This window comes from Humulus lupulus, chromosome X (genome assembly GCF_963169125.1).
Source record: "Humulus lupulus chromosome X, drHumLupu1.1, whole genome shotgun sequence".
Taxonomy (NCBI): domain Eukaryota; kingdom Viridiplantae; phylum Streptophyta; class Magnoliopsida; order Rosales; family Cannabaceae; genus Humulus; species Humulus lupulus.
The window spans coordinates 188,050,212-188,062,863 of NC_084802.1; the positions used below are offsets into that span (position 1 = coordinate 188,050,212).

Below are 12,652 nucleotides of genomic sequence, written 5' to 3' on the forward strand. Positions count from 1 at the left end.
GGAAAAAAGTCTCCCGAAAAGTGTGAAAGATAATTTATATTTTTTATTTATTTAAAAAAACAGTAGTAAAGTTATTAATAGAATTTTTTTTAAAACAATAAGTACTAATGAGTTGTCAAAATTTTCTGGTATGGACATATAATATGACAAAAGAGTTAGATAATGGATTTTTGGTCTCATTGGAAGAACTTGATTTTCATGCATGGTCGGTTAGATTTACACAGTTTCTCACCTTTTTTAATTAGTAATAGATTAACATTATTCCAAGGCCCTATTTCATGAGACTATTGTTCTTGTTTAAGAAAAATTCAAGGAACATGCATAAATATCAATATTTTAATATATAATTTTAGATTCTAATTATGTTACTAAAATTGTTTCAATATAAAATTTGAAATCATATTTCTATATATCATTTGCTAAATCAAGGAAGAAGATGAACAAGAGAGCAGAAGCACTACCCTGAGATCATTGTTGGAGATTGCACAAATAGTTTAGATCTTTCTATATAATATGTATTTCTATGAGAGAAAAATCTCTCTTTTTTTTCTGTTAATAAGATGACAGACATAATAGAATGATACATATATATAGGAGACCACAACCCTAATTTATAATTAGTGATTTCAAATTTTGCCCATTATAAAATTAAAAATTAATTTTCCTGTTTCTACACATTAAATCCATGACACTTTAATATCCTATGATACTTATAACATAATTGGTCACTTAATTTTATATCACACTTTATAATAGCATTATATGTAGTGTCCCAAATTTGCTAATAAGGCTTAGGGCCTTGATTAGCGTGCCTGGAGGGTAATAATTGATTTATTGTATTAATATGTGAATTTGATGAGTATGTGAATAGAAATGCGTGTTTAGGTGAATTAAATATGCATGTGGACCTCATTTGGTTGTTAGGGGCATATTTATAATTTTAGCCCGCTGAGGGCCATAAATGCAATATTTGTGTATATTGTGATTGACACCACGTGTGAGTGGTAATATATTTGTGATGCACGAACCGAGACAGTCCTAGGGAGCGGTTTAGCTGGAAAGTCACAACGGGGTCCAATACCCGGCTCGGGAGGAGCCTAGGAGTATTTTGAGTATATAATATGTGTTTGGGATTTATCGAGTAACGAGTAGTGATTTGGCAGTTATTTGGGCAGGTCAGGATTAAATGGGGATTTATAGGAATACTCGAGGACTTAGCGGGATTTGGCAAATGATTGAAATGCCCTTGGTGACATTAAAGGGGTTGAGGTTAGGCTTAGGGGCAATTTAGTCTTTTTGGCAAGTGGATATACACTTAGAGCCTTGGGAAACCACTGGAACAGAAATAGAAGTCTCTCAACTGTTCTCTCTCACAAAAATTGGTTCTCTCTCCATCTCTCTCTTTGGCGGTTGAAGTTTTTAGAGGAATCAAGCCTAGGAATTCAAACTTCTTGTATGCTGAGCTTGGAGTGAAGTGAAGTTAGGGCAACTAGAGTCAAGCTCAGGCCAAAACTAATTCAGAGGTAAGGATTTAAGCTTGACTTCTGTTTAGTTTTCTCTGTTTTTAGAGTTTGGGAGTTAGAACTTAAGTGATGGAATTGAAGTGTTTTTGAGATTTGTTGTTGGAGTTTCTAGGTGAATAAATTGGTTTTGTTGTTTGGAATTGAGTCCTAGGCAGAATTCTAGGATTAAGGCTCGAAAATGGCAAAATTCAGGGAGGTTAGCTCGTGGAATGCATGGTGTTTTCTGGGTTTGGAGGTTCGAGTCGCGGCCCAAGGTTGGGTATGTCGTGGCCCGTGTGTGCGTGGAGGCCTGGGGAGGCCTCTGTTCTTGAGGCGCGCCGCGGCCCTAGGAAGGGCATGCCGCGACTCGTGTCTCCTAGCAGGGAGACATTTTGCCTTTATTTTGAGGCATGTCGTGGCCTTTAAGGGGCCGGGCTGCGGCCTTAGTTCAAAGTGAAAGAAAATTAGGGAACCCGCAAATATTGGAAAAACTACAATTATCGTTAACCAAGTTGGTTGTTTGGAAGTTTTTTACTTGGGAACCTAAAAGTTAGGGCTCGGGATGGAATTTGCCACCACGATTGATAGAATCCAAGGACCCGAGAACTAAAATTATATCCCAAAGTTATTTAATGAATTAGAGCTTAATGGATAGCTTTCGTCAATGAGTTGTGACTAGGTTTTCAGCGAGGCTCAGACTAGAGGACTGTGCATGGGATAGCGGTGCTCAAGAAGCTTGAGACAGGTAAGAAAATTGTTGTACCCGTAGATCAGGGTGTGGCCTTATAGTTTGTATTGCAAGGCACGACCCTATGTGATTGAATTGCAGGGCCTAGCCCTATTGTCTATGATTTGTATTTGTTTAAGTATTTCTTGATTATATGTTATGTATTGCATACTTGTGAATGAACGACGAAGGCCGGTACGGCAAGGGGCCAAGAACGACGATAAGCACGTGGAGTGCAAGGCCGAGTACGGCAAGGGGTCGGGAGCGGCATTGAGCACGCGGAGTGCAAGCCGTTAGGGTGAGACCCTTCTCGGATGCTTGAGTCATCCTCACAGTGTAGACCACGAACCCAGGGCCTGGTAAAGCACCTAGGACGACATGGTCGCTATGTGTTTAGCCTGTTGGCTGCTTTGTTATATGATGTTTGATGGACATGCATATGTTTGACTGTTTGTGTTAAGTTTTCTTGCTGGGCTTCGGCTCACGGGTGTTCTATGGTGCAGGTAAGGGAAAGGGAAAGTTTGACCAACCATGAGTACGGAGAGCGTGAAGCGACGCGTACATGTTTGGCTTGTCTAGCTGCCACGACCAGGGGTATTTTTTTGGGAAATGTGTTGTATTAATCTGAATTTTGTCGCCTAGTCGACCTTAGTTATATTTTGAGTTTTAAATATTTTCTAAACACTGTTTTGGGATCCCAACTATGAAACTTTCTGACATTTTCAATGAATCTCCAAATATTTTGTATTTAATGACTGAAAATGGGTTTTGTCTCAACTTAGCTACACTTTTAACCTAAACCTCGATTAGCGAGTGATTAACACATTTTAAACTTACTTAGTAACAACTCTAAGGAAGTAGGGCGTTACATTATACATTATACGTATGTGCCCATAAAATAGGATTTAATCCAGCAATCTCCCACTTGGGAAACATGCGTTTCCTTATAAATGTACAACCTTATGAGCTCAAAATTTGCTATCATATAAAGGTATTCTTTAACAATCTCATCCAACAACTATATCCATATAGGATCAAACCAATCTTTGTCATATTAATCATGACTAAATCCATCAATGGTCACATATACAAATACAGTCAATTGACATAGATCAATCATGGATGCAGTATGGAAATTACATGCAATGTGAACCAAACATGCCTATTTCCAACTGATCCTCCTTAAACTTTAGTGAAGTCAGAATCATAACAAAAAACAAAGTGAATGAACTTAAAAACTTCATTTCTGATCAAAAAATAACCAAATACATAAATGTCTGAAATAAACATAAAGCAAATAAAATACAAACTCCCACTAAATCATGATATCCTCAAACAATACCACACCTATATGAGCAACGTGCTCATGAAAGACCTTGGGTGGTAATCCCTTTGTGAGCGGATCCGCTATCATGGAGTGTGTCCCAATGTGCTCTATGGATATTTGTCCACTCTGCACTCTTTCTTTCACAACTAGGAACTTTATGTCAGTATGCTTTGACTTGGATGAGCTCCTGTTGTTGTTGGAATACAATACTGCTAAATTATTGTCACAAAATAACTTGAGTGGTCTTTCTACATTCTCGAAAATGCGCAGCCCAGTGACAAAGTTTCGCAGCCATATTCCATGATTCGATGCCTCATAGCATGCTACAAATTCTACTGCCATAGTGGAAGAAGCTACAAGTGTCTGTTTGGCACTTTTCCAAGAAATAGCTCCTCCAGCTAACATGTAAATATAGCCTAATGCAGACTTTCTGCTTTCTTGGCACCCAGCGAAATCAGAATTAGAATACCCTACGACCTCCAAAGGATCTGATTTCTTATATGTGAGCATGTAATCTTTTGTTCTCTGAAGATACCTTATAACCCTCTTGGCTACTATCCAATGGTCCGTACTAGGGTTGCTTAAATATCTACCTAACATTCCAACAATGTACGCAATATCCAGGCGTGTACAAACTTGAGCATACATCAGACTCCCAACAATTGATGCATAGGGAATCTTTTGCATTTCCTGAATTTCAAGTTTACTTTTAGGGCACTAAATAAGATTGAATTTGTCTCCTTTAGCAACAGGGGTATCACCTGGTTTACAATCTCGCATGCCCAATCTTTTGAGTACTTTATCGGTATAGCTCTTTTGTGATAATCCAAGAATACCTTGAGAACGATCTCGATGTATCCGAATTCCTAATACAAAAGAGGTGTCCCCAAGATCTTTCATCTCAAAATGCTTAGATAGAAATCTCTTGGTTTCATGGAATAAGCCTATATCATTAGTGGCAAGTAATATGTCATCGACATATAGAACCAGGAATATATACTTACTCCCACTGAACTTATTCTCAAAAACGAATGAGATAATTACTTGGTGAAATTTGTGATACCATTGACGAGAAGCTTACTCGAGTCCATAGATGGATTTTGTCAATTTGCAAACTGTGTTCTTTGGGTCTCCTAACACAAAGTTTTCTAGTTGCACCATATAAATTGTCTCGTCAATGTCTCCATTGAGAAACATTGTTTTAACATCCATCCGATGTAGCTCAAGATCAAGGTGAGCAATAAGTGCCATTATTGTTCTAAAAGAATCTTTTGATGAAACTAGAGAGAAAGTCTTTGTATAATCAATGTCTTCTTTTTTAGTATAGCCTTTAGCTACAAGACGCGCTTTATACCTCTCCACATTACCATTTGCACCCCTCTTGGTTTTAAATATCCATTTACAACCAATTGGTTTTGCACCGTTTGGTAATGGGACAAGTTCCCAAACTTTATTATCTTGCATAGACTTATACTCTTCTTTCCTGGCATCAATAAACTTTTGAGAGATAGAACTTTTAATGGCCTGATGAAAATTGATTGGATCATCTTCCATCATTCCATTGTCATCCTCATGTTCTTGAAGAAATACAACATAATCATTCGAAATAGCATTTCTTCTTTCTCTTGTGGACCTTCTTAATGGCTTTGGTTGTTGAGTTTGCTCTTCTGGAACAATTACCTCATCTTGAATTGGGGGTTGTTCAACATTGTCTTGTTGAGGTTCTGGATTCATTTATTGAACAATGACAGGTGTAGAAGCCTGGACATTATCAAAAATGATAGTAGGAACTGAGTTTAAATTCAATTCATCCTCAAAAGCAATGTCCCTAACATTATTTCTCCCCCCAAACTCAACATCCTCAAAAAATGTTGCAGTTCCCGTCTCAAAAATATTCTTAATTGTGGGATCATAAAACTTATAGCCCCTAGATCGCTCAGAATAACCAATAAAGTAGCTGCTCACTATTTTGGAGTCCAATTTCTTTTCATGTGGCTTATAAGGCCTTGTCTCAGCTGGACATCCCCAAATGTGAAAGTGTTTTAGACTAGGCTTTCGACCTGTCCAAAGCTCATAAGGAGTTTTTGCAACTGCTTTAGTTGGTACTCTATTCAGAATGTAAGTTGTTGTCTTTAATGCTTCTCCCCAGAGGGACTCAGGTAAGGGAGAATGAGCAATCATACTTCTTACCATATCCTTAAGAGTCCTATTGCGTCTTTCAGTAACACCATTCATGCTAGGTGATCCTGGCATGGTGTACTGTGGGACAATACCGCATTCCTCTAGGAATTTAGCCTGAGACGTTGTTCGCCTGAGCCATCATATCTACTATAGTACTCACCACCATGATCAGATTTGATATTTTTAATCCTTTTGTTGAGTTGATTCTCAACTTCAACTTTATAAGCTTTGAACACATCCAGAGACTGAGACTTTTCATGAATGAGATATAGGTACCCATAACGTGAGTAATCGTCTTTGAATGATATGAAATATTGTTGACCATTCCATGATGCTGTAGGGAATGACCCACAAATTTCTATATGAATCAATTCTAAGACATCTGAAGATCTGTTGGCACCTAATCTCTTAGTTTTGGTATGTTTTCTCTTGATACAATTGACACAAACATCAAAGTCTGTGAAGTCAAGAGATTCTAAAATGCCATCAGACACAAGGCGCTCAACTCTACCTTTTGAGATATGACCTAAGCGCTTATGTCATTATGACGCTGAATTGTCCTTATTTAATTTGCATTTAGTACCATGTGATTCTACATGCAAGGTTTCATTATCGGATGCAATTGATTCTAGCAAATAAAGGTTGTCATAAGCATTCAAGTAATCAGTTCCAACAATATTTGAATTTAAAGACAACTAAACTGATTGTTTCCAAGAGAACAACAATATCCAAATTTGTCCAACAAATAAACAGAAACTAAATTCCGCCTAAAAGACGGTACAACAAAAGTGTCTTTCAAATCCAAATAAAAACCAGTTCCTAACAACAACCTAAAATGCCCAATTGCTTCCACTTCCACCAATTTTCCATCGCCCACGAAGATGTGTCTTTCACCATCACTTGGCTTTCTGTAGCTCAAGTAACCCTGCATAGAAACACGTATGTGAGTAGTAACACCAGAATCTATCCACCAAGTGTTCCTAGGTACTGAAGCTAAATTAACCTCAAAACAGACCAAAGTAAGAATCATACCTTTCTTTGCACGCCATTCGTGATACTTGGCACAACCAAGTTTGTTGCAAAAGAAACAACCTTTTGAATCCTTCTGTTGTTTCTTCTGGGCTGGACCCTTAGCAGCTTCATTCTCAAATTTCTTTTTCTTACCCTTAGTGGCCAAGTGAACACTTTCAGTCTTGTCATTTTTTAACCTTTTTTCCTCTTGCACACAGTGGGAAATGAGCTCATTGAGTGTCTATTTATCCTTTTGATAGTTGTAACTAATTTTAAATTGGTTAAACTGTGCAGGAAGCGTTAACAAAACCATAAGCACAAACACATCATCAGAAAGCTCAATCTTAAGTGTCTTAAGCCATGAGACAATATGATGCATTTCCATAATGTACGCCCTTACATTTCCTTAACCCTTATACTTCATGGTTATCAAATAACCTAGAAGTGTTATCATTTCAACCTTATCGTTTTTAGGAAAACGTTCCTCAATTTGTTCAAGGAAATTCTTGGCCTTAGTAATCCCTTCAGATTCTATGCCCCAAAAGGCTTCTGGGATGTTGTATTTCATAATCATTAAACTCATGCAATTTGAACAATCCCACCTTTCAAAATCTGCTTTCTCATCACGGATGCTTTCCTTAGTGAGAGGTGCAGGTTGTTCATTCCTTAATGCATGGTCTAAATCCATGCATCCCAGAAATATAAGTAAGTTCATTTTTCAATCCTTGAAATTGGTCCCATTAAGCATAGGAATAGAATTAATATTAGCAGATATTGAGGCATCAAAAGATGAACTAGGTGAATATAGAACAAAACAAGCTCACATCAATATGCATAATCAAACAATAAATTCAAAAATTGGTTAATCCCATCTCAAGAAACAAAGCACAACATTAATATTAAGTCTTTGGACAATAATATTAAATGTAAGCGATACTCTTGTTGTAGCAATCGAACACTAACAATAAATTATGTCAAACAATAAGTCAATCTTTAGACTAACATATTGCTCACACAAAATACCTTATAATTGTCACACATTTATCACCACAGGTGTGTATGAAATTCAACGAAATATTCATTTACCTTTGGGTTAGTTAATATATGCATAAATTACAAACACACAAGCATCTTGATATTTTAAATAAATTAATATACACAAAAAATGTCACTTTAGAAACATATTGTTTCAATTAATCTATTCAAAATAATGGACATCCTTAAGAAATTTTCAAAAACCAAAATTTAAATTTAATTGTTTCTTAAAAATTATCAATCCTTAACTTTTTTTTAAGTAAATATAAACTAAATTGAAAAATCTACACAAAATTATCAAATTAAATCTGGATATAAATATATATACATATAAAATAAAAGTGTTATATATATATATATATATATATATATATATATGAATACGACTTAAAAAAGGAAAAAAAAAAAATTGGACCAAATTCTTTCTTTTCCACGAAGGAATCATATATGAATATATATATATATATATATATATATATATTTTGTTAACAAAACCATCATATATTATATATGAAAAACTTTAGTAAACTGAAACATATATAAATTTGAACCAAATGAAAAGCAGCAAACTGGTATTCGACAATATAATATAAAACAATAAACATGATTTTATAACTAAACTTATGTACCAGTATATACATATATCATATATGCTGGAATTATGCATAAATTGATTTCTTCATGAATCAAGAAACAAATAGCCTAACTTTTACTGCAATAATCAATTAGTCAAACATCAAACATAAACTTTGACATCGCCGAATATAAATCTTGACTGCATATATTATCAATAGAAACCAAAAAACAAAAATACGAGGAAATATCAAAACCTTAAATTTCTTGATTAAAATCATCAAATCTTTAATAAATTCAACAAAGGTGGCTCTAGTACCAATTGTTGATATTTATGAAACACTCAAGCAACATGCATAAATATCAATATTTCAATATATAATCTCAAATCCTAATCATGTTACTAAAATTGTTTCAATATAAAATCATAAATCATATTTTTATAGATTATTTGCTAAATCAAGGAAGAAGATGAAACATGAGAGCGGAAGCACTAAACTGAGACAATTGTTCGAGATTGCATATAAGGTTTAAATTTTCCTATATAATATGTATCTCTATAGAGAAAAGTCATAATAGAATGATACATATATATAGGGGACCACAACCCTAATTTATAATTAGTGATTTCCAATTTTTCCCATTATAAAATTAAAATTTTACTTTCCTGTTTGTACACATTAGATCCATCACACTTTATAATAACATTATACATTATACATATGTGCCCATAAAATATGATTTTAATCCAACAACTATCCCCAAAAGAATTACATACTAAAAAACCACGCCTTATATATTAATAATGTATTATAAATAACCTAATCTCATATCTCATTATCTCTTCTATATAATAAGTGTGTAGATAACGGAAATTCTTGGTTTTAACGGTTTTTTATTTTTTTTAATATTAACTTTAACGGAATATTATTATATTTAACAGAATATTCTTATATTTAATTGTAGTTTGTAAACCCTTAAACTTAAATAAAATAAAATAAATAATTACAAAAATTAAAATAGGATATTTTTGAGATATTTTACAATAATAATTATTTTAAAATAATAAATAATTAAACAAATTAAAATATGATATTTTTGAGATATTTTACAATAATAATTATTTAAAAATAATAAAATCATACGTTTTATAACTAAATAAAATTTAATTTAATTAAACTTAAGCTCACTTATTAGAATAATATCATATTAAACATATAATATAATTTACTGTAAATTAGCAACACAAATTGTTTTTTTTTTAAAACTAGCAAGAAACTTAAATTTAAAATCCACGTATAATATTTAATACTATATTAAATATATAATATATAATATTTTGTTGTCATTCCCAAATTCAAAAACTATAACAAACATAAACTTAAACAAAAATAAATAAATTATTTAATTTAAATAAGATATTTATTTGAAACTTATATGACATTAATATAAATTTAAAAAAAATAATTAATAAATTCTATAAATAAAACTAAGCAAAACTTGTACATTGTACGTTATTTATATCTAGTATATATTTATATGATAGTGTTGATTTATTATAGACCTTAAACCTTAACACATTAGAAGTAAATTGAGATCAAACTTATTTGTATTTATACCAATTATGTTGAATTTAAACTACGCATAAAGATCAAACTTAATAATGATCAACGATGCATGTAAAATTATATATATTTGGTAAAATATACCCATCCAATGCCATGCAGTTAAACACGACCTTTGTAAAAAGGTTGACTATATATTTATTATATATATGATGTGATATAGTAACCGAAACCTTTTCCACAATATTTACGAATCATATCATATGCATGCTGTACAAATTGGAGGAAATTAACATTTCCGTTTAGAATATATAAGACCGGGTCATACTTGTATTGTACACAGTACAATATTATAGGGTATCTATGGGTTAGTCTTGGGTTTGGTCAGATCAAGTCTTTTGCCTATTTTTGGCTGCCTAATAAAAATGGTCTATTCTCAATATATAAGTTCATATGGAAGGAAGGGCTTGAATGTCATCCCTTCCAGTACGGCGACGGAACGAGTAACGCTCAAACTATTTTAATATAAAATATGTTTATATAATATTATGCTTGTTGTAGGGTGAGGGCCCATGAAAAAGATAAATAATGAAAGAAAAATTGTTATTGCCGGTAGAGATAGATGATGACCGGTTCTATTATTTCAGCTTATAATAAAATTCAGTCTAAATAAGGGTAATATGCGACAATTTGGTTTGGAGTCAATTTTATGGGGTAATAGCTAGTTCCCTAGCTAATATATGATTGTGTATGCATTTCATGCAAACGTCAAACAACAAAGCACAATGAAAACGTTGTAAAGCACAAAGTGTTAAATTATTTTACATAATTTTTTAACTAAGATGCACAATATCTTTAATTACTTTGAAAGTAGTAACCATTTTGGTGTCTTTTTATAGAATATTGGATTTATTTCATCTAGTGATCGGTTGGAAATGATATACTTCATGCATTTATAAAAATTCTTAGGAGTTGAGAAATATTTTATAAGCATTGTGTAGTAGTGAATATATAATGAAGTTTTATGAAATAAAATATTTGATAATGAATATATAAGTGTTGAATAACACATAGCATGCATTAGGTTCGTGAAATAAAGAGAAATTGTCTAGAAATTATGAAAAAAATAGTAACTAAGTAGTGTAAGTTATATGATAGGGTTCCATGAAGATGAAAATGATATTGGAGACCTTAGTGGATGTATCGAGTAAAGACATTTGCGATACTAGAATGGTCGGTCATTCGTTGACGACACAATGATGTTGGTATCACTTGATGAAATGTTTGGTGAGAAGAGGAGTTTCCCTTCAAAGATATCACATTTGCTTACTTGTTCTTGTGATTGTCCAATTTTCATCGTCATGTTGAGTATAGGTCACATCCACACAGAGGACATACAGTCCTACCTCATTAACTGCGAAGATATTACTATTGATGTTTCGAACACTAGAAATCTCTGTGTTGTAGATACTATTTCTTTGAACTTATCACAAATTATAATGTTTTTATTGGAGTTAGTGTTCTAATTGGGACAAGCACCACATGATCATCCTTCATTTGAACTCTGTTACGTGTGCTATTACTCACCTCAGTTTCCTATTCTACACCCTCCACTGCAGAATATAGTGAGAAAGACGTATTTGTGTTATATATTTTATTTGTTTTTAAAAATGTTGGTATAATATTTTCAAATCTTATGACAAAAATATTTAAAAAGGATATATATATATGTGTATATGCTTACAATATAAGGGTATATGTGTCTTTTTCCTCTCCCTCAAAGCTATGGTACTCACACCATTGTTGATAGTGAATAGTGTATTTACATCAATTTGATGATACTTTTGGTGTTGCATTGGAGTGAGTTTTTACACATATTTCATGCAAAAGTGCATTTGTAGCCAAAGCAAAAAATAAAAAATAATCTAAAACAGTTGAAGAAAGAAAGCTATCTCTGTCATATATATTTTTAAATGAATCTCTTAGTCTTTTATAAAAACTTGTAAACTCAGTTTAATTTTTTGTTATGAAAAAAAAAAATCTCAAATTAAAAACATAAAATAAAAAAGGAAATGTAATAATTGAAAAGAAAAAAAAACAGGAAAATGGTTGAGGAAAATGAGAAATAGTGAGAGAGAGTTTTGAGATCTGGGTTTGTTTTCCATTATCATTGCATAAGATAAAAAACCATTCGGATTTAAAATATAGGCACCTAAAATATAAAAAAATAAGAATCTTGTACATGGCCCACGTACCATGATGTTTACTTGATGTCAATATTAGTTTCCATTCCCAATTTCCAACACGATTTCCCTATTATATTTTGATATAAATATTTAGCGGCTGATTGGTATGGATGTTTGGTTTGGTGGGAATGAGAATGTCAAATCTAACCCATGTTTGTTAAATTTATTTTTAATGGTTTGGGGATTTGTATTTCCAAGTGTGTCCCATTTTTTAGCTTGATTTGAGGGTAATCTTAACCCCTTTAGACACTTAAGTTTCACATTCTCTTAATCTAAACCACTTCTAACTCTACTCGCCCAAAAGGGTTAAGATTACCCTCAAATCAAGCTAAAAAATGGGACCCACTTGGAAACACAAACCCCCAAGCCATTAAAAATAAATTTACCAAACATGGGTTAGATTTGACATTCTCATTCTTACCAAACCAAACCCCCATACCAAACAGCCCATTAGACACTTGAGTTTCACATTCTATCTAAACAAT

The 12,652-nt window shown here is 33.0% G+C and overlaps 1 protein-coding gene across 1 annotated transcript; it reads right to left on the bottom strand.

The window, feature by feature from the left end:
• Positions 1-3,544: 3,544 nt before the first annotated feature.
• On the bottom strand, positions 3,545-4,204 carry LOC133806520 (secreted RxLR effector protein 161-like). The gene has a single exon (XM_062244611.1). The coding sequence runs from the start codon at positions 4,202-4,204 to the stop codon at positions 3,545-3,547; it is 660 nt and encodes a 219-aa protein (XP_062100595.1).
• Between the last annotated feature and the right edge of the window lie 8,448 nt (positions 4,205-12,652).